General features: G+C 42.1%; 1 protein-coding gene across 7 annotated transcripts in view; it reads left to right on the top strand.

Moving 5' to 3' along the window:
* The window catches only part of RASAL2 (RAS protein activator like 2), a 162,958-nt gene that overhangs the window by 27,229 nt on the left and 115,347 nt on the right, over window positions 1–20,382 (top strand). The window contains exon 1 of one of the 7 annotated variants that reach the window (XM_088170343.1): window positions 9,898–10,073. The exons of the other annotated variants lie outside the window; for them this stretch is intronic. Coding sequence (XP_088026469.1) covers window positions 10,025–10,073 — 49 coding nt within the window. The 5' untranslated portion in view covers window positions 9,898–10,024. Of the gene's footprint in view, window positions 1–9,897; window positions 10,074–20,382 lie in introns of those variants that run through there. 7 annotated transcript variants of the gene reach the window in all.

Here is a 20,382-nt window from a genome sequence, read left to right as displayed (position 1 = left end):
AGTGAGCATTCCCTTTTATTTTTAATTTTAATACAAGTGTTTCCTCGAGTCATAGGAAAAATACACCTGGCACTCACTAGCCAGGGGATATGTGCTTATTAGATAACATGGAAAATACCTGTATGATCTTGTTCCCTATGGCTTTTTAGGAAAGAAGTAATAATATGCACTTTGAATATGACACTACTTATATGTCATCTATTCTTCCACTCCCAAAACAACCAGTCTGGTTTATTTCTCTTCTTCCTCCTCTCTCATTTCCTTCTTCTATAGTTCATGGTATTTCTCATCCTGTCTCTTTTGTCTGTGTGCTTCCCTTCCTTACTGCTGCCCCATGTGCAGCAGAAGTGCCATATTGCTCATTTTTAGATTAAAATTCTTATTTTGAGTGGGATGTTTTTTTGGATATCTATCTTTATCTGCTTTCTTTTTCAGGTTGTAGGAGAGTTAGAAAAGTTTGCAGCAGCTGCCCTGTAGAGGCCAAGCCTTCTCTTCTCTCCATGCCAAGGGGACAATCTCTACTGTTCCCTCACCCAAATTCCATGTTTGTACTTTTATTTGAGAGGATTTGTGGGCATCACTCCCCCTACCCCTGCCCCCTTAAAGCAGTCATTTTCCATAAAACCATTTTGCACAGATTATTCTAGGTGGTTATTCATGGCAGTTACCATGCCAGTGGTGAGTTAGCATGTGCAACCATGCTCTGGGGATCCAGAGTGCCTTTTGCCTTGCACAAAAATGGTATCCCAGAGCTATTCTATGCTAGTGGGGAGGGCTTCTCTCTTGGGAACTAAATTTTTGTCTGCCTATTGTTTGCACTGGTTGCAGTCCAGCAGCCTGTCAAATGTCTGACTTATCCCCTCTTAGAAAAACTTGAGCAAGTTTGGCATAACACTAAGCTGACGTTTTTTAGCTGACTAGTGACTCACAGTCCCACTTACAAGAAAGCAAGGAGTGATTGGGTTAACTCTGCTCCAATAAACAAGGCAACAAACAAGTGTTGCTTATGCTTAAAGGTATTCCTGATTTCTGCAGTAAAATTGGCATCTCGTAAATGCTGCTTCATGTTTTCCTCCTCTCCAGACAAACATTTGAAAACCAGGAAAGAGATGAAAGTCAGTGCATTTTTTTTTTCCTGCTTGGTAGCCTCTAATTGTAGTTCAAACAAAGCCCAGGATTACCAGCACCTAGGACGGAAAATTTACGAAGTACCGTTTAGCAACACACCTGGAATCTGATGTGAAGATGTGGTTTACTTTTTTGGGCTACCCTATCTTGTAGCTTTTTTTTTCCCCCCTCTCATCGACGCTAAAATACAAGAGCCACGAGGAAGAGTTGTGCAGAACAATTGAAAACAACTGCCTTTCTGTTCTGCTAAAGGAAAAACAATTGCTTCACTAGACTGCCTATTCAGACTTTCACACAGCCAACATGGAAACCCATGAGTTATCAAAAGAGGCAGTTTTGATTCCCATGATGACATGGGACTGAAATGCTTGTTTGAGGTTTTGTGAGGGAAAACACATTCCTTTGCACGTGGATTGCAGTGGGCTTTCAGGGTTATTTCAGAGAGCAAATTACAAGATTCTCCTGTGGTTCTGAACTCTTCTGTCTTCCTTACCAATGTGCCCAAGTTTAGGGATTAAGAGTAGGATTCTGGCAGCTGTCTGCCAACAGCAAAAGTATGACCTCGTATGCAGTCACAGCTATTAAGCATGTCTGGTCTGTGGTGGGGGAAAAGGGCGATTCCAGGAGGAGAAAAAAGAAACCAGCAGACTTCTTCTGCTGTTATCGACCAGGACCTCAGCAGTCTGGCCTCTAAGGTTATAAATTCCTGCTGGGAGGATCACTCCAGGTGGAGGGTGGCTCTGCACTGTCCTCTCCCACAAGTCCACAGACAGAACTGTTGGTTCTGTTTATTTTGTGCTGGAGTGGTTTCATAATATTCCTAAAGCTGTATCACCTCCCACTGAAAGCAGTATGACCTCTCACTACCAGCACTGTCCCAGAGAAAGGTGCTGGGTGGGTTGTTTGTTTGTTTGTTTATTTGTTTGTTTTTAAAGTGGTCGTTTTGGTTGGCTGACCTTGGTAAAGAAAACCTTTAGTTGAAGATTAATATCTGCATCCTTCTCTTATCATATTGGTGCCTGCAATAAACATATTTCAGACTTCAAGAATTATCAATAGAGCTGCAATGAATAAATTTTATATCACCAGGGCGTGATTGAGAATGAGGGAAATGGGTACTTTTGAGTCTCTTGTACCTTGCAGAGTAGCCAAAGTTGCAATTATTGTCAGTTAACTGTATGTTCTGTTACTTACAAAGATAAGATAGTTCACTAGCAGAGTAATAGCAGTATTTTGTTATTTTAACTTGGCAGTATTCTATCATAAAATAGGAAATCTGTTAGCATACTAATGAATTATGTACTCTTTCTGTGGTGCACCAGCAAGTAAACTGTGTGAGGAGACACTTGTTCTTTTATCTTTTTAGCATCATTTGGCTAGAAATCCTCGTCTAAAACAAGAGGCACAGGGGAGGCTGAGATCTGATGTGTTTTTCTTTGCACTGGTGCTGACAAGAAAATAATTTATTTCACCTCCCAGCAGAGCTGGTGGCAAGCACTGTGAGCAGTGCTGTGGTAACAGTGATCAGAAGTGAGATGGATGTTCTGCAGGTGCAAACAGCATTTCCTCCTTGTGCTGAGCACGGGGTTATAGAAATGCACTTGCCTCTGCTACGCAGCCCAGAATTATTTTTCTAGAGAAATCCATGTGCATTCCCAGCTTTGCTCATACTGGATGAAGGACTGCAAAGTCCTGTGGGAGGACCCAGGAGAGTATGTAAAGACTAACCCAAGTGCGTATTTCTTCTGGTTTTGCCCCATTTAATCTGTTGTAGATACCTCATCTTATTTTAGTTTCCCATCCTCAGTCTCCCTGACTTCCCCGTTTTTTCTTCTCTTTCATCTTTAAAACGTGGAGTTTTATTAGGAAGCTGTAATCTCTTTATAGTTCATTTAATTTAAAAGCACATTAACCTGCAGAATGAGCCACTGGCTGTCTCTTGTTCAATTTCCAACGAATTTCCTGTTTGTCTGGATGCTGGGTTATTCACTCAACAGTTAAGGGAGGCAATTAGGCTGCTGAAAGCTCCTTGTGGCTGAGATCTGCCAGGCTGGCACTCGCTGCTGTGTCTCAGCCGCAAAAGCTTTACCCCTTACTGGCAAGGGCATCATTTGTGCAGTTGTTTTTCATCTTTTGGTTCAGATTTCCCATCTTCTGAATTTAGCTTCTTGTCTTTTTTTCTTGTCTGGCTCAAATTGCAGCTCAAAAGCATTCTTTAGTATGTCTTACCTTGCATGTTTATGTGGAAAATTGCCTGTGTCCCGAGGGAGTGAGAACAGTTGGAGAAGAGAGAACAATCTACAAATTCTTCCTTATCAAAACCATTTGACAGAAATTGAAACTTCACCCTTTTTTTTTTTTTTGAGTGCACTTTAAAATACTGTATGAACTCCAACAAACTTAATTTGTTCATCGAGAATGTTGTGTAAGAGGTGAGAAATACTTGTCACTGTGTATAGCTAGTATTTGTGGGGAATTTTTTGTCTTATCCTTGCAGGTTTTGTGTGGAGATAGAACAGACAATTGTAGGCAGTCTGTGAGTGCCTGCCTTGTTCTGCCATCACCTGTAGCTACTGATAGGACAAGGGAGAATGGCTTCGTGCTGAAGGAGGGTAGATTTAAATTGTGTATTAGGAATAAATTCTTCCCTCTGAGGGTGATGAGGCCCTGGCACAGGTTGCCCAGAGAAGTTGTGGGTGCCCCATCCCTGGGAGTGTTTAGGGCTGGATGGGGCTTGGAGTCACCTGATCTAGTGGCAGGAGGATGGAATGAGATGGTCTTCAAGGTCCCTTCCCATGTAAGGACATGAGACCCCTTCTGCTAGACTTGCTGTACCCTGCATATCCCTCTGTGAAAGGACCTGATCTTATGTCCCTTCCCTCTTCTCTCCTTTTGCACTATGAATTGTGCTAACGTGGGTAAGAGAAGCTGCAGGGGGAAGGGGACTTCTTCCAGAAGATTTACATCACTGGGGAAGAAGGGGACACCTGACTCAGGGAAGGAGTCTGAGATTTGAAAAAGTTGAGATAAATAGCTCTTGGAAGCCTTGGTGAGGACTGTGCCACGTGTTCAGACCTCCACAGCCAAGGTGAATGTTATTGTTCAGAGGAGGGTGAACCTCAGCCCTGTACTGAGAACTTGCAGAGCAGCTACTGTGAAGTTTTGATTTTTGCAGAGGCTTGGATATAGTAATGAGGTGCATTTTAGAGAATTCATGCTGCAAAAAAGGGTGACTCCATGTTCATGATTTCTTTGCAGTGTTTTTTTGTCCTATCAAGAGTTATTAGAGACATTTGGTTTTGATGTCTTGGATTCAAGAATAAAATATGTCACTTTATTAGCACGTTTCTGGAAGGGTATGTGGTTCTCTGCACACCCCCTGCCCTTGCTCTCCATGGCCCATAAAGCCTGATTGTTCTATCAGTCACAGCAGTGTTAGTGCAGCTTGCAGTTACTGATAATTTTGCTGTTTTAAATGTTGCTAAAGCAAAACAGAGACATGGAATTGCAATTGGCATTTAAACATAGTAAATAAATATACTTCTGCTCCCAAATAAAGACTGTCTCTAGAGACAAATTTATAGTGATCTTCCATGTAGTCTCAGTGGTCTTTTCCTTGCATATCTTAATTCCTAGCTAATGTGCAGAGAGACGTGGTATTGGAGATGCTTAAAACATGGAATTTTTCAATTAGATGGCTTTTTCCAAACTGGACATAATTTGTGGGTATGGGAGGTAGGGAGTTGGTGAGTATCTGTAGAGGTAGACTTTAAATTAGTAACTTATTAATTATTTGTTATATTATTTGGTTTGTTTTGGGGTTGTTTTGTTTGTTTGTTTTTCCCAAAGAGAGTCTTTGAATGCAGACTGTACAAATACTTTGAGAATGATCGAAGCTATTAATGCATCATTGATTTCTTCCATTGACTTGTCTATTAGATAATTAATCTCTTCTTTTTAACAAGTGTGTATTTTTCTGTTTCAAAAGCAGCCTCCCACTGTCCCTTGCATAGTGGGAAGCATCTAAAGCTGGCTTTCTGTCACTTTGCCAGCCTTGAGACGTGGCTTCCAAGGGTAGTTGAACACTTTGGACTTACCCTGCCTTTCTGCTGGAGCTGGAGGAGATGGGGAGCAGATTCACTCATTGCATGGCCACTCAAGCCAGTTTAATCTGTCCTGCCTGGACAGTTCATGCTGTGATTCTGTGGTTTTGTCAGCAGGAGCAATCTGAAACGAATCTCAGCAGTTCCCTGGATACTTATTCGCTGTCCTGTGTGCTTTCTTCAGTCCCTCATTTTTCTTAGGCCAGTTGTAAGAATGCTTTGTTAGATGGTCACTGGTGATGAAGATTTTTAAAAGTAGCAACTGCTGTAAAAAATTGCTGAACTGCATGTGTTTCACAGAGTTCTGTGAAACTATTTCTAAGAATACATTCCACTTAACACCAAAAATCCCATAAAAATGCGGAATGATGAGCTGGTTTCGGGTCTGCAAAGGGACCGTATTTTTGCTGTTCTGAAACAATTTGTTGAGCTGCATGCCTGAGAAACAAAGTGATTTGACTCACTGCTTATATTTAGTATCATTACCTATTTCATTAGGTCCCGTTTTCTTCCGAGCATTAATGTTTCTGCTCAGGAAGGTTAACAGGGAAAACGCCCAGCAGAAGGCATTTTTGTGCTTATCAAAGGGCAAATGTGTGGAAAACATCAGGTCACTGTGCTGGGTGTCAACTTGTTGGGTGTTTTTTTTCTTCTTTTTTGAAGAGTCTGTGGAAGGAGCAGTATCTAAGGGTGGAGAGAGGATGTCCTTCCTTTTTGGTGAAGCCTGTAAAATTAGAGGAGCTGGTGGATCCTTAGTGCAAATGTGAGCTGAAATTACAGCACCCTCTTTGTTGTGGTCCAGAATCATAAATATCATAAATATACGAGATCCCAACCTTAAAATATACCCTGTGACTCTACCTGCCCAAGGTGATAATTTTTGTAGTTTTGAGTATATTTGTAACTGAAACAATTCTAATTGTTGTTTTTATATGTAATATTAAAAATGTGTTTGGTCTTACATTTCTGTTTGAAACAAGTTTTTACTAAAACTTTCTGTAATCACATGGGAAGCAAAGGGGAGATGTGCAGGTTTAAAGTGCTTCTGGTGAAGCTTTAGTCTAAAGTTTAAATCTTTGAAGATTGTTTGAAAGCTTTGGCTGCCAAGAAAGCCTGGGCTCAGCTCAGGAAATCGCATGATTCCTGGTGCTTCTGGAACCAGGTGAGGAGCTGTAATTGCCTTTTCACCAGGGAAGTGTAGAACATTCTGTTCAGTTGGTGTGTAACAGGTGGATGCCCCAAACACTGGGGAAGTGCTGTTGAAAGTGGAAGTGGGTGGAAGAGTTTGAGCCCAGCTTTGCTGGTCTGAAGCCTATGTGCTGCTCTCCATTCTCCTTATTGCCATCTCTTGTGTTAGTATTGGTCTATCCCAGAAAAGCTCTTCAGGGGGTTAACTGACCAAACTCATCTTTCTCTGTGACCTTAAAAGGATCACAAATTCAAGACCATTTTTCTTCCTCTTATGGGGGTGTGAGAAGCTGCAGAGCTGCTATCACATTTTCCTTGCTGAAGCATGAAGGGCTTTGATTCCTCAGAGTGCTGCTTCTGGGAGCAGCAATGTTTTCTCTTCTTTGCTCCCAAGCAGTCTCATCCCAGGGCTTTTTATTTTTACTACATGGAACCCCTCCATAACCAGGCTGAGGAACTTCTGCTGCCTGAAGTAGTTGCTCTGTACATTGGTGCAAATCTGAAGTGTCCTGCAATATCTCCTGAGATTCCCTGGGATAATCATATCAACCTGCCAACAAATCCTGTTAATATTCATGTGGCAATTTTGTACTGTAGTAGTGTAGTAGTTTTGTACTGTAGCAGTGATTTCATTTACACTTGAAGAATTAAATTCTGAATGCCTTTTGGTAGATATGTACATAAAAATATGTATTGAGTCAGTTAGCTGGCATGTTGGACTACACCAACCTCTCCCTCATAAGAAGGGTGAGGACATGCTGGTGCAAGTCCAAAGAAGGGCCATGAAAATAATCTGGAGAAGAAAAGACTGGAGCACCTCTCCTGTGGAGAAAGGCTGGCAGAGTTGGAGTTGTACAGCCTGGAGTAGAAAAGGTTCCAGGGTGATCTTACAGCACCTTCTGATACCTAGAGGGCCTGCAACAGCTGTGAGGGAATTTTTACAAAGGCATGCAGTGACACGACAAGGGGGAATGGCTGACAGAGGGCAGGGTTAGATGGGATATTGGGAAGAAATTGTTCCTTGTGAGGGTGGGGAGCCTCTGGCACAGGGTGCCTGGAGAGGCTGTGGCTGCCCCATCCCTGAGTGTTCAATGCCAGATAGGAGCAACCTGACCTAGTGGAAGATGTGCCCGCCCATGGCAGAGGGTTGGAATGAGATGATCATTAAGGTCCCTTCTAACTCAAACCCAGTCAAGTGAAAGGGAACAAGGGCAGAAGGATGTTTGCTCAGTCCAACTCTTACAGGCTAGCAAGATTTTCCTGCTGAAATGGAAATGAAGGTTTGAAACTCTGTGCAGTTCTTCCATAATGAAGTGTTGCTATTCAGGCTTCAATGGTGGAATGAGAAGGAGCCCTTCTGCAAAAGGCCACTGGGCTTTCACACTGCTTGCCCTGTGCTCCCTTGCCTCTCTGTAGCTGGGCTTTGCTTATGTGGAGGGTTGTGAAACTTCTCCACTGTACCTGGAATTCTCATGTGAATTCTCTGGTTTTGAGAGCAGCTGTTTCTTTTTTGACTCCAACCCCTTGATCTTGCAGTTAACCTTAAGGAATATCATCGATTTAATTGTACTTTACTGTTATAAGAATTTAATTTCTTGAAAGACAAAGTGAAAAGAGAAGGGGAGAAGAATCTGCTGTTGCCTTATTAAGACAGTAAGAAAAAATGGGAGTCTTCAGTAGCCAGCTTTGCAAGATGGTAATAAAAAGGGTTTTGAATACTTGCAGATCTCTCAGTGTTTTTGTTTAGATATTAAAAAGGCCTTTTATGAGATAAGCGGTCTTTGAGAGAAAGACAAAAAGCATGTCTGAAAACACATAGGATGGCAGCTCCTTCAGACAAGCACTTCTCATCATCTTGGGGCTGAGGATTACTCACTCAGTGAGAATTCTCCTCACTCAGCCTTTTGTACCAACCACAGCGTGGCTTGCTTGAGAAACCACATGGAGGTCAGGCACTATTTCAGTGGTGTTATCAGTGAAGACACTGCCTGATGAAGGCTCCAGACCAAGAACTGCTATAACTCTGGTGTGCTTTCAGAGACAGGAAGAGTCTCTAGTGCTGCAAAGCCTTTCCTGCCCCAAGTGGTTGGGAGAAGTCTACCTTTGGAGTGTCATTTTCCAAGCACTGGATTACTGTGAGCAGAAGGGCTTCTATGTCTGTGTCCCAGCCAAGGTGAGAACGATCCCTGTTTGGCTGACCCTAAGGGATAGACCAAGACTCCCCTGTCCATCCTCCCTGCTCTCTCCTTCCAAGGATGGCACCAGACATGCAGGTTTGGAGAGCTGCTGCTGGACAGAGCAAATGGGCAGAATCTGTGTACAGGTAGGGCACTGTCCAGAGCCACTCAGCTTGTCACAGTCTGCAGCAGGGTGTCTGTGAGCACAGCACTGGACATAAGTGGCTGCTGCTGTCTCTCTCACGAGCTCTGCTTGCCCTTACTCATCCTGCCTACCAAGTGCATGGACCTCCTTGGGGAGTCAGTGGAGTTGTCAGTGAAATCATCATCTTGCTTTGGAGCGTTTTGGGTCAGTAGAACTTGACCTGTCTGCTCTCTTCTCCATCAACAGAGATTTTGTTGCCAGCAGTGGAGCAAATGTTAGAGCCCTCTGGATCTGTGCAAAAGTGTTTGGTGCATGCTGGTGGTGTGCTTTGTTTGCTCAGAGGTGGAGCTGCCTTGAGGTAAATGCCAAAAAAATGGTGGGGAAAAGCCATTGGAAGCTGAAGGAACCTGAGGCTTTGTGTGGTGAGGTGGAGATCTCCCAGAATACAAGCAGGCTGTGCTTGAAATGCTGTTGATGAGGATGTGTTTGACTCCTGCCAAATCCCTGCACACACACTCATTTCTGCCATTTCTGACCTTGTTCCTGGAGAGCTGGGGGCTGGCTTGTGGGGCAGGCTGGTAGCCAAAGCCATATGCTCTGACCAGCACACAAACTCAGCATCCCTCTTCTGCTCCTTCATTGCTCCTGCACTGCAAGGTGCAGCAGCTGTAGGTGGTGGTACCTCTTCTGGGGGCTTGTTTCTGCATCTGCCTCCCTCTTCTTTGCCTTACATCCCTGTAGTGACTGGAGCTCTTTTCATGAACATTTTTTGATCAGGCACTTGGAATGCTAATGGGACATTTCGTACTGGAAATCCAGGAGACCTCTCCAGAGGAGGAAGCAGCGTCTCCTGTTTGTCTTGAGTTACCCTGTCACAACAATGGCTTCACAATCTGCCTAATTTAAAAGCTAGTTTTAATCTGATGGGAAGATGTTTGTGTATTTAAAATAGTTATTCCTTGCTGGAGCCACTCCCTTCTTTTGTCCTTCACTGCTGGACTTTTCGGCTTCACTCAGCTAATGTGCAGTGCTTGTTTACAGCCGAGATACTGGAGCATGAAGAAGGAAGTGTGTCCATTTAATTCTGATTCAGTTCCAGGCTTCCTGTGCGTGTGCATGCACGCGTGTGTGTGTGTGTGCTCAGCCCTGCTCCTCCAGTCGCTGTGCAGCCTCTGCAGGAAAAGCCACGGCGCTGGCAGAGACAAGATGCAGGTGTCTTTTTTTACCTCTTCCACCTGGTTTGGGCCTGAGCAGGTTTAGGCAACACGGGTAAAAATTCCAGTATGGCAAGCCTGATGAGGAAGATGCTGATGCAGGCAAAGACATGGAGTGGTGAGTACGGGAAACATCTTGTCTGATGGGAAAGATAACTGCTCAGGAGGGTTTAGGTGCCTGGGAGGAGAAATGTGGTAGCAGGCAGAGCTGTTGGGTATTGCTGTTGTTTTCATCTTTCATCACCAGTGTGAGATGGCAACCTGAAAATGCCAAAACCTTTGTCTGTGGAGAAGATGGTTATCCAGGTGAATGTGTGTTCAAAGTCTCTTTCTTAGCCTGCCCTGGGATTTCTGCCTTACCTTGGCTCTGTAACAGCAGCAGTCTGTCTAATTTGGAAGTTTTGGAGGGAGTGGGGAGTTTGCAGGAGACAGGCATCTCAGGAGCATTTAAACTGTTGTGTGAGCTGTGACTGCACCAAAAGATGAGGTTGAGAAGAAAACAATACTGGTATTTTATTGCTTTGCTCCTGTTCTTTTGATTTGGTGGCAAGTATCTGGATTCCAGTAAGGTGCTCTCGTGTTGCATGGTTACAGAAATTGTCATCAGCGGTGCTGGATATTTTGGATTTTAAAATATTCCAGCAGCAGCACCAGCCTGTGCCTGGTGTTTTTCATTTAAATTTATGATGTTATCCAGCTCTTAATTGTGCAAATTAGTGCAATTATGGTGTGTGATTATATGCATATCCAGTGACTGTTTCTAAGAGGCTGTCTCAAATGGCAAGAAGTGATTTTATTAGCCTTGTGTCTTTCTGGTGCAAGCACCTTTCTTCGTGCTGCTGTTCTGCCAAGCAGACATCCCAAACTGCCTCAGCAAGAAACAATTTTTGCAGTGCCATATCTGAGGGAATGACTCTGTAATAGGGCAGAAGGCTCTTCAATAACTCTGACTAATTAGGATTGATGAGGTGATTTAGCAAAGACTGAAACAGCCCTCCTGAAGCAGGACAACTTCTTTGCTCCAGGCTGGGATAAGGCTAGGAGTGCACAACCTGAGCCACATGTGGTCAGGTTTATCCAAGTGCCAATTTGATCAGTGTGTGAATTTTAATGAAAAGTTTTTCTTGGAAATTAGGACTTTTGTGAGAGTTATTGGCTGCTGTCACTCTCTCTGCAGAGCTGCAGCTGAGAGTGTGGAGGGAGCAGTGTAGGCAGAAGCATTTCTCTTTTGTAGAAGTTACGGGCTAGATGTGCCAAGTATTGTGCTGCCCTTTGCTGGGAAGGAGGGCTTGCTCGCAAATGCAATTCCTTTCTGTCCCAGACTTACTGGTCTCTTCCTACTCAGTCAGGATTTCTCAGAATCCATGACTTTCTGCCCCTAAGAAAAATGGAGATATGACTTGAAACAGAGTAGTCTCCTTGATTGCATTGTGACAGATGTGGTGTGACAAATACAGGAAACTGTAGAGATCTCCTTCATCTCTCTATAAATAGCTTGGGACTTAGGGTAAATTAACCAGTCTTTACAGAAAGAAGCTGAGTGAAAACAAATGTCATAGAACCATGGAATGGTTTGGTTGGAAGGGACCTTAAAGATCCTCTCATTCCAACCTCCCTGTCATGGGCAGGGACACCTCCCACTATCCCAGGTTGCTTCAAGTCCCCTCGAACCTGACCTTGAACACTTCTGGGGATGGGACAGCCACAGCTTCCCTGGGAAACCTGTGCCAGGGCCTCACCGCTAACACAGGGCAGAATTTCTTCCCAATATCTGAAATGACCCTGTCCTCTGTCAGTGTGAAACCATTCCCCCTTGTCTCGTCACTATGTGCCCTTGTCAAAAGTCCCTCTCCAGGTCTCTTCTCGGCCCCTTTTATTGCTTCAGGGATAAGGAAAATGGAATTATTCTAGTTGAAATTTCACTTAAAGAAAAAGTCAGTCTGAGAATTAACATAGAATGCTTTTTTTATAGGCAAATCTAGCAGGTATTAAGTGACTAGAGCATGCATTTACTTTGTGTACATACCTTGTGTACATTTCTTCAGAGACATTTTAGTCCATCAGTGACTGAAAGCACAATTCTTTGTTGAGGAAAACACAGCCAATAGGGCAACATGTAAATAGCCTTGGCTTTGATAACTTCCAGCATGATTTCAGAACCCCTGGAGAGCTGTGCTGTTTTGGGGTTTTTTTTCTTCAAATCTCACTGTTTACACCATGGGGAGGTGTGCTAAATGGGTTTTTAAAATGCCTGCAGGATGTTAAGAAGTTGAGGATGCTGGAGAATGAGGTGAAGGGAATGTGATCCCAGAACAAGTGTACCCATTGAAAAAGCACTTGGACAGGGTGTGTAAATACAGGCACTCCTTCTGTCCCAGGGAAAGCAGGTGCTTGAAGCCAGTCTGGTTTCTGCATTTGCAGAGGGTTGAGTGCTGGGACCTCAGTACTGTAATCCCAGCCTGCTGCCCACGTCTCCATACCAGTCCATGGGTATAAGGACTACTGCAGTTAGCAGGCTGAGGGAAAAAGAAATGGCACAGGAAGGAAACATTACAAAGAAGCACAAAGGACATTTACAGTATTTATTTTCCAGCGTTGATGGTATGGGGAGCAGCAGAAATACAGATCTACACCTTATTGTGTGTTGTCACATGTAATTCTGGCAGAAAAAGTCTGCTGCAAAAGACGCTGATTTTGTCTTTACTAAGTAGAGTCTTTGTCTGATGACCATTCTTCTTTATTTAGTGCTTCTCATGTTATTAAAAAATAATATTTTCTTGCATTCTTAGTTGTTAGGGAGAGTTTTTTCTTGAAGGAAATCTGAAAGTGATCATGGGTTTGTGTGGTCCAAATGTATGCATTTGATTAGCCACCAACAACTTACAGCACCTTTCAGAGACTTCAGGACTAATGAACTACATGAAATATCAGACGTTAAAAGGGACTTCTAAGTGGTGACTTTTGTATAAGAACAGATGTGGTCAGATAGTATTTCAGCATTATTTATATTCCACATACGTTGAGACAGTAGGTTTTTTTAATGACCCCTTTAGAATGTAATATTTTTAATATAATGAAATATTTTTAATGACTCCTATTAATGTATAAATATGTTTAAGGTTGGTTATGGTGGAGAACTTGTGAGCAGTTCATGAAGTGGTGGTGAAACTAAACATCCTAAGGTTTTGATCTTTATTTAAAACAAAAAGGTTGTAAAATGTCATGGTCAAAATCAGCAAATGGCATTTTGCCAGCCTAACAAATGCTGCCGAATTTATCTCTCCTCTCTTGAGATCCTTGCTGTTTTTAAATACTCTTTAATTTGCCTGTCTGCTGGTGTACAACTGCAGAGAAAATGGTAACCATTGTTTGGATTTGGGGTAAACTGAAATAAGCTTGAGCCATGCCTTAGCTGAAGAGACTTTAAGTCGACTGAAATTGGTTGTTCTTGAACACTGTTGTTTGTCTTACATAACAATACAAACTGAATGGAAAACTCAACACATTAAAGAACAGCAAGGTGGCAAAATCTTATTGAGAAGGACTTAGCTAAGCAGTATCCTTTGTTTTCTAGATATGACACTCCTTATTTCAGCTGCATCACCACAGCTGTTGCTGCCATATTACCTGGAGGTTCTGTAGGATGGCAGTGAATGCAAGAAGCTGTTCAATGAACTTTCAAATTGTCACATCAAAGCTCTCAAATAGCAGAAAAGTAACAGCCTTAATGGCTGCACCGTCTTTACATTTCTGTCTGCTGGCAGGTAAATAATGGTAGTACTAGGGATCTCGGGTAATTTTATTTAAGCATCAGGAATATCTTCTGTCTGAGAATCCTGAGGATGATGTATCAGAAGCCTTTACCTTTATATAGAGCATTATGGCTTTTTAGGGTGGTAGCCCCTGAGCTGTCATATCAGGACCCGTGGCTAAGGGATTTCAGTATGGATTTAATCACCTGAGTGCAGTGACATTTATGCTGCCCGTTCAAGTGAACATGTTATAGAACATATTTACTCAGAAAAGCTTCTTGTTTAATGGCAATCTTGCAGCACAGGTGTCAGAAATATTTTAAATCTGTTTTGCATTTAGAATGCTGCATTCTTCTGTCATGGAGCCATCAGAATCCTGTCTGCAGAAAGGTTTTTAATATTCTTTAAAAACAAACAACAACAAAACAAAAAAAGAAAATAATCTGTTTAAAAAGAACATGTATATGTTATATAGGTTGTAAGCTTGTATATTCATTGTTCTTATGAACCTCCTAGCCAGGCACAGAATGCTGTGTGCTATTTCCTCTGCAGACAGATAATTGCAGGAGGGAGAGGAAATGTAGAGGAGCCATGTAAAGTACAAAAATCTTAGTAAATTCCTATTTCTGTTTGCTGGGAACTATTTTTTTTTTTTAATATGTCATGAAAATATTTTAGCCTCTAAAAAAAGAAAGAAGTTGGATTAGTAATAAATCACTTTTGGCAATAAATTGTATTGTCTCTGAAGGTACCTTATATTAAAAGTAACTTTTTTCCTGTTCTTGAATCTCTGTATCTTCTCTTCAGTAAGAGACTGTTACTTGTATTGTTCCAGTCACTTTTCTTGTGGAGGTAGATCTGCAGTCACTTTCTGACATGACAAAACACTAATTATTGCTGCTGGTGTAAACACTGGAAGTATTTGGGTTCACTTGTCAGTGTATTCAGTTATTATTGTGATTAAATTTGTAATCCTGAGGGTTGTTATCAGGTAACAGTAAGAATTAGTTTGGAAAATGAGGTTTCCAATTTCAGTTTTAGTCGGGCCTGAGAGGAGATAACAAATTAGATGATAGCTTAGTAGTAGGAAGAGTGAATTTAAACTGAGTTTTGTGAATACTGAAAGTAACTCTGGGGGTGAAAGTTATAATTAGGCTAGTCAGAAAAAAATCCAAACATTAATTTCCTGATTGTGTCTGTAGATTTTAAAGTCTTAAAAGTCCCTGTATGGAACTTTTGTCATGGCCAGGTATTTTCTGGGGCAATCACAGGCAGCGGCCTCTTCTTTGAGCTAAATTTAACTTTTTCCTGAGTAAGTGCTTTAAATAACTATTCTTGCTAAATTGCAGCTTTCTACCTGTCAGATAGCAGGAGCTCCACATCAATTGGCAAACGTGTGTGGCGAGGCAATGGCAACATTAGACCTGTGTGTGTCAGAACTGCTGCACTGCTGTCTCTGCTGCTTCTTTACTCCTGGAATCTCTGGAGTTAAGCTCTTGAGATAATGAGCACATGTTTCTTCCTTCTCTTCCGTTGCCTTTCCTCTCTCTGTCTTGTTTCCCCTCTTATTTCTGGCTCTAAGTTTCTGAGCTTTAAATGCACATTTATTCGTACTTTAGTGAGACATTGTGTGGTGTGTCACTATTCTCTTCTCTATTGCTGCATAAATTCTGCCTCATTTTCCCTGTAGTGTAGTTTGTGATGATTGGCTTCTGTTATTTTACTAGGAACCCTTGCATTTAATTGTATTGCATTTAACAATAGGAAAAGAATGTGAGAACAGTGATTTCCCTTCCCCCTGCCTTTTTTTGGCTTTATTTGGATTACCCAGAAATTACCACCTTCTGGTTCATTCAGAAGTTCCCTTAATATCTATGTAGTACAAAATTTAGAGGTCTTAATGGCAAAAGAGCTGCAGCTTCTATTTTAATATTCTTTCATTGCCAGTTTTAGGAAGAGAAAATGTAAGTTGATGTTGGAATAGAAATTTTTTTGAGTGTTGAATTTATCGAACTGTGAATTTTTTGGTAGTCTAGAGTTGTGATTAGAAGAAGGACTTTCAAAAATAGGCTGAAAGCAGAAGTGCAGGTGGGTGAACTGTCCTGTTCAATTCAGTGATCAATACCTGTAAATGGGAATTGAATGGATATGGACTATTCAGCTGTGAAAAGTACAGTGACTACAACAGGAAAGTTTGTGGGATTTGATCCATTTTTTGGCTGTGTTTGATAGGTTATTGCATGGGAAGAGCAGAGGAGAGTAAGTGGGAAAAGTAACTGAAAGAACCTAGTAGGCTAGAAGAATGAAGGACAGAAATAAACCCAACTTTTTTCCCAGTGAATGTGACAAAGATTCTGAATAAGAAATTGATGTGCAATCATCTCTGCATAAATCATGCACTATTTCTGGAAAACTTGCAGGCTTCAAATTCCACTGCAGACTGATTAGTTAACAAAGCCAGTTTAAGAGGTATTTGTGTCCTCCCCCCTTTGCTTACAGGTTCCTTTGATGAGCCGCTTGAAACTGTGGAATTGTAAAACCACAAGCACCAAAGTGAAAGGTTTTAAACAGCTCTGAACAACAAAGTGCTTCTACAAGGTCAGCTCGTAGCCAGAGCTCCTGCAGGGTACAGAAGCCCAGTGAGACCAGAGCATTTTGGATTTGCTGGCCTTTGTCTGTGCTTCTGAGATCCAGTGAATGTTGAGTTGTTGGTTCTCTCTGGACTTCACAAGCTTAGTTATCCTCCTTCTGTCAAGATGACCATTGCAGCTTTGCAAAGTCATTCTTTGCATACCTGAATTTCCACCCAAACCACTAAGAAATGCTAAATTGGGTGTACATTCTACCATTTAAATGTGGTTTAGTGGCTTGGCAGCAAATGTGAATTTTTATTCACTTGATAGCAAAAGCTGCTTAATTTAGGCACAATGAAAGTTTGCGAAGTGGTTGGGATTTGGGGGAAAAGTGTTGGGAGACCTTGTACCCGCACTTGTGAGTACCCAGTGAGTCATGGTTTTGGCTCTGGGAACAGAGCATTCCACTTCTCAGCTGCTTAGGGAACATCATCTGTGGATGATGGGGAGCAAAGAAAATAAGAAAATAGAGAAAGAGGAGCTCATGCCTTCTGTGCATCACAAATACAGCCTGCATCTAATCTTTAGAGATCCAGACAGGAAAGACTTGAAATGCAGACTCAAAAGAGAGCTTGTTAAGATAACTCTTTAAAGACTGAATAAGAGTTATTTTAGATATCAACACCTAAATTTTTTGAAGTGTAAAAGCAACTGTGTATTTAATGTACGACAGTAAATATCTGTGGTATTATCAGCTATTTTCAAGCACTTTCGTGTCAGTAATTTCTTGCTCATCTGTGAGAGTCTGAATCCAAAAGTAAGATGGCAAATGTGCAGCTTCCCACAGTAACGTTGCTGCATCTGTTAGATGAATTTATCATAGAATCCCAGAAGGTTTGGGTTGGAAGGACCTTAAGGCTTGTCTTGTTCTACTCCCCTGCCACGTGCAGGACACCTCCCACTATCCCAGACTCCTCCAAGCCCTGTCCGACCTGGCCTTGGACACTTCCAGGGATCCAGGGGCAGTCACAGCTTCTCTGGGTAACCTGTGCCAGGGCCTCCCTTCCCTCACAGGAAAGGATTTCTTCCCAATATCTAATCTAAACCTACTCTCCTTGTGCATATAAGTTCAGTGAAGTTTTATATGATACAAGCTGAGAACTGAGACTTCTCTAGTTTAATAATTAAATATTCAAACCCTCTTTATTGAACAGTTGTTCCAGTGGTCCCAGACTGTCTTGCCCACTTTCTATTCTGGCTGCTGTGTTCATCTGGTGCGAGAACTTCAGAAATATGTTTGACAGGCCAGGTAAATGCAGATGCTGTGAAAAATCCCCCAAACCAAACCGCAATTTATTAAACTCTCAAGGTGATTTGTTAGAGCTTATCTTGAGGATTGGCTTTTTGTATTTAATTGCAGCAAGTTATATTCCTTGGGGGTTTATATTTTAAGAAGATAAACTCAGATTTGCCCTTTTTTTTTTCTTGTTTTCTACTACCAGAGTAATAATCAGTTTTCTTATGTCAGTTTTCTAGACAGTCAAGAAGGTAAAAGAAGGACTTTATATACTTGACAGCTTTTCAGACAGGAAGAAACTTGATTTTATTTTGGTTTCAGTTGTCCCTAAACGTGTGTTTGTACAGGGAGGTGAGTTTTGGCCCCTGTTGCTGGACATCATGCCAGCTGAATGATGGTGAAACCACAGCAGCTTCTCATGGGTCTCAAAATTGTGTGTCAATCCTGAGCACCAGAACCTTTTAATCTAAAACTGTTTGTGAGGAGCAGTGTGGTTGAGATGCAGGAGGGCACAGCTGCTCCAAAGCTGTAGCCCAAGGCATGGGTTGCAAAGGAGACTTTTAGGTGCATTCCATCACCATTCCTACTTTTCCGTACCTGGTGTGAGCAGGAGAAGCACTAACTGGGTCCCCATATTTCCTCCTTTCCCCTACATGAGGGTTGCAAGTGGGGAGAGGGTTGTTTTGAGCTTTGGGATCTTTTCCTTTCATCCTACCTTCCTGTTTAACAGTCTCTAACCGCAGATTCTTCTGGCTGCTGATGGCCAGAGAAGAGACTATTTTACAGGAGGCTTGGCCAGTTAATCTTTGGTCCAGAGATGGGAAGTGTAGGAGGAGCTTTAGTGACCTGGCCTGGGTTTTCATAGTCAATAAAAACTGGATACATTAGTATGGAATAGAAGTAAATAGAACAACCCCAGTTTGGCACAGGGTTGACTTACAGGACTTCTCTGTTTGTAGCATTCCTGGTGTTGGCATTGTCCTGCTCTGTCCTTACTTGCTGGGAAGTGGGGAGGGAACAGGAAGCAAGGATTTTCATCTAAAGAGGTGGCATTGAGAATGCCAAATTCTGAGGATTTCCTGACCTTTCTTGTTTTTCTGGAAAGAATAAAACAAAACTTTAATAAGAGAAAAAATAAAATCCTTGTCTGTCTGCCTCTTCCCTTGCCACTCCCTAGCACTTCTGCCTTGTGCATTGCCAGCCTGGGGTGGGATGTTTCCAGGCTCCTTTTTGAAGATGTTTATTAATAAGTTGAGGTCTATATGTTTTGGGGTTTTTTTCCAAACAATTTCTTTACTGTAAGTTACTGTTTTTCTGTGCAATTGATCGATGTGTGGCAGCTTGTATCTAGGGAGGGAAGTCACAAATGGGTTGGGCCCGTGCTGTGCAAATGTGGAGAAAGGAAATTAAAAAAATAGTTTGACAATAACCCTAATAATGACAGCTAGGGACAGAAACTTGTTAAAAAAATACAAGTTAGAACTAACTTGCTTTCAAACAATAAGAATAAATGGGATGCATAACTGTTCCAGACTAAAATAGAGCAGGGAATAGAGGCTGCAGATTTCTCTCCTCTAGCCTCAGCCTGCCCCGCAGAATTTGTCTTAAAAATATCCATAAATCAAGAAGGGCAAAGACACTTTAAGATGTGAATATTTTTAGCAAGAAGGAGGAGCATTTCAGTGGTGTTCCTTGCCATACGTTGTGGTTATAAATCCCGTTATCTTGCTATACTTCACAACAAGTCAGGATTTCAGGTTTGGTGTCCCCAGTATGTACATTTTTGTTTCCAAGCACAAAGTGGGGAATTCTCCTTGTTTGTTAAATGCTTTGGGGAAGAGAGGGAATACGTGGCTGGATGTGTGCTGCAGGCAGGAATATCTGGTGGAAAGATATGAGCCACAGCAGGGCAGGGGTAGCAAATGCCCTTGCCATGTCCCATGTAAGGAGATTAGGTTAAGACTGCAGCCTGGACTGAGCAAAAATTAGAAAGGATTGTGCTGCATTAATTCACACAGGTCTAGCTTCTGTAGCACAGTGACAAAACAAAATTAGTAATAGTCTAAAAATATAACCCTGAAGAGAAGAACTTTCTCCTCCTCCTTTTGCCCTGGGCTCTCTCCTCATTTCCTGCATGAGCACCCGAAGTTAGAAACTTAAGAGTGGGTTTTGAATGGAATTTTTCTTTCCCCTCCCATGCCTTCATTTGAAAAAAATTAAAAAAAAAACAACAACAAAAAAACCAAAACAAAAACTTTAAAAAGCCTGTTTCTGTAGCAGTGACTCAGTCCTGCAGCGCCTATCTGCCTTGTGTCAGGCACGGGGCTGTCTGGGGGAAGCAGAGTGTGCACATACCCGAAGTGTGAGACAAGCTTTGAAATTGCACCAAGTGCACTCGGAGCATCAAATGTGCCGGATCACGCTGCGATTCCAGTAACAGCCAGAGCTCTCTTGGCTCCCAGTGGGAAAGTGGTCATGCTGCTCGAAAAGGGGAGAGAGGCCAAACTGCACATTCATTTGGATCATTAAATAAACAGTAAATAAGAGAAGGCCTCTTCTACTCAAACTCCATTGTTTTTTCCTAAATGTCTATATTTAGATTTGGCAACCAGATTTATCACAGTGATTGGTGCATTGTTTAAACAAGGTCACCGATGTGTGTGCGTGTTTATCTCTGCTTAACTGGATTGCTTATTTGAAGTAGAAATACCTCCAAAAATATTATGCAGAGCTCTTGAAAATTTGGGTACTCGTGCCCCAGAGCACATGGTCCTTATTAGAAAATAGATGCAATTATTCCCATTC

Source organism: Sturnus vulgaris, chromosome 9 (genome assembly GCF_052056855.1).
Source record: "Sturnus vulgaris isolate bStuVul1 chromosome 9, bStuVul1.hap1, whole genome shotgun sequence".
Classification (NCBI taxonomy): Eukaryota; Metazoa; Chordata; class Aves; order Passeriformes; family Sturnidae; genus Sturnus; species Sturnus vulgaris.
Note: the sequence above shows the minus strand (reverse complement) of the source record. Positions and strands in the feature narration are given on the sequence as shown.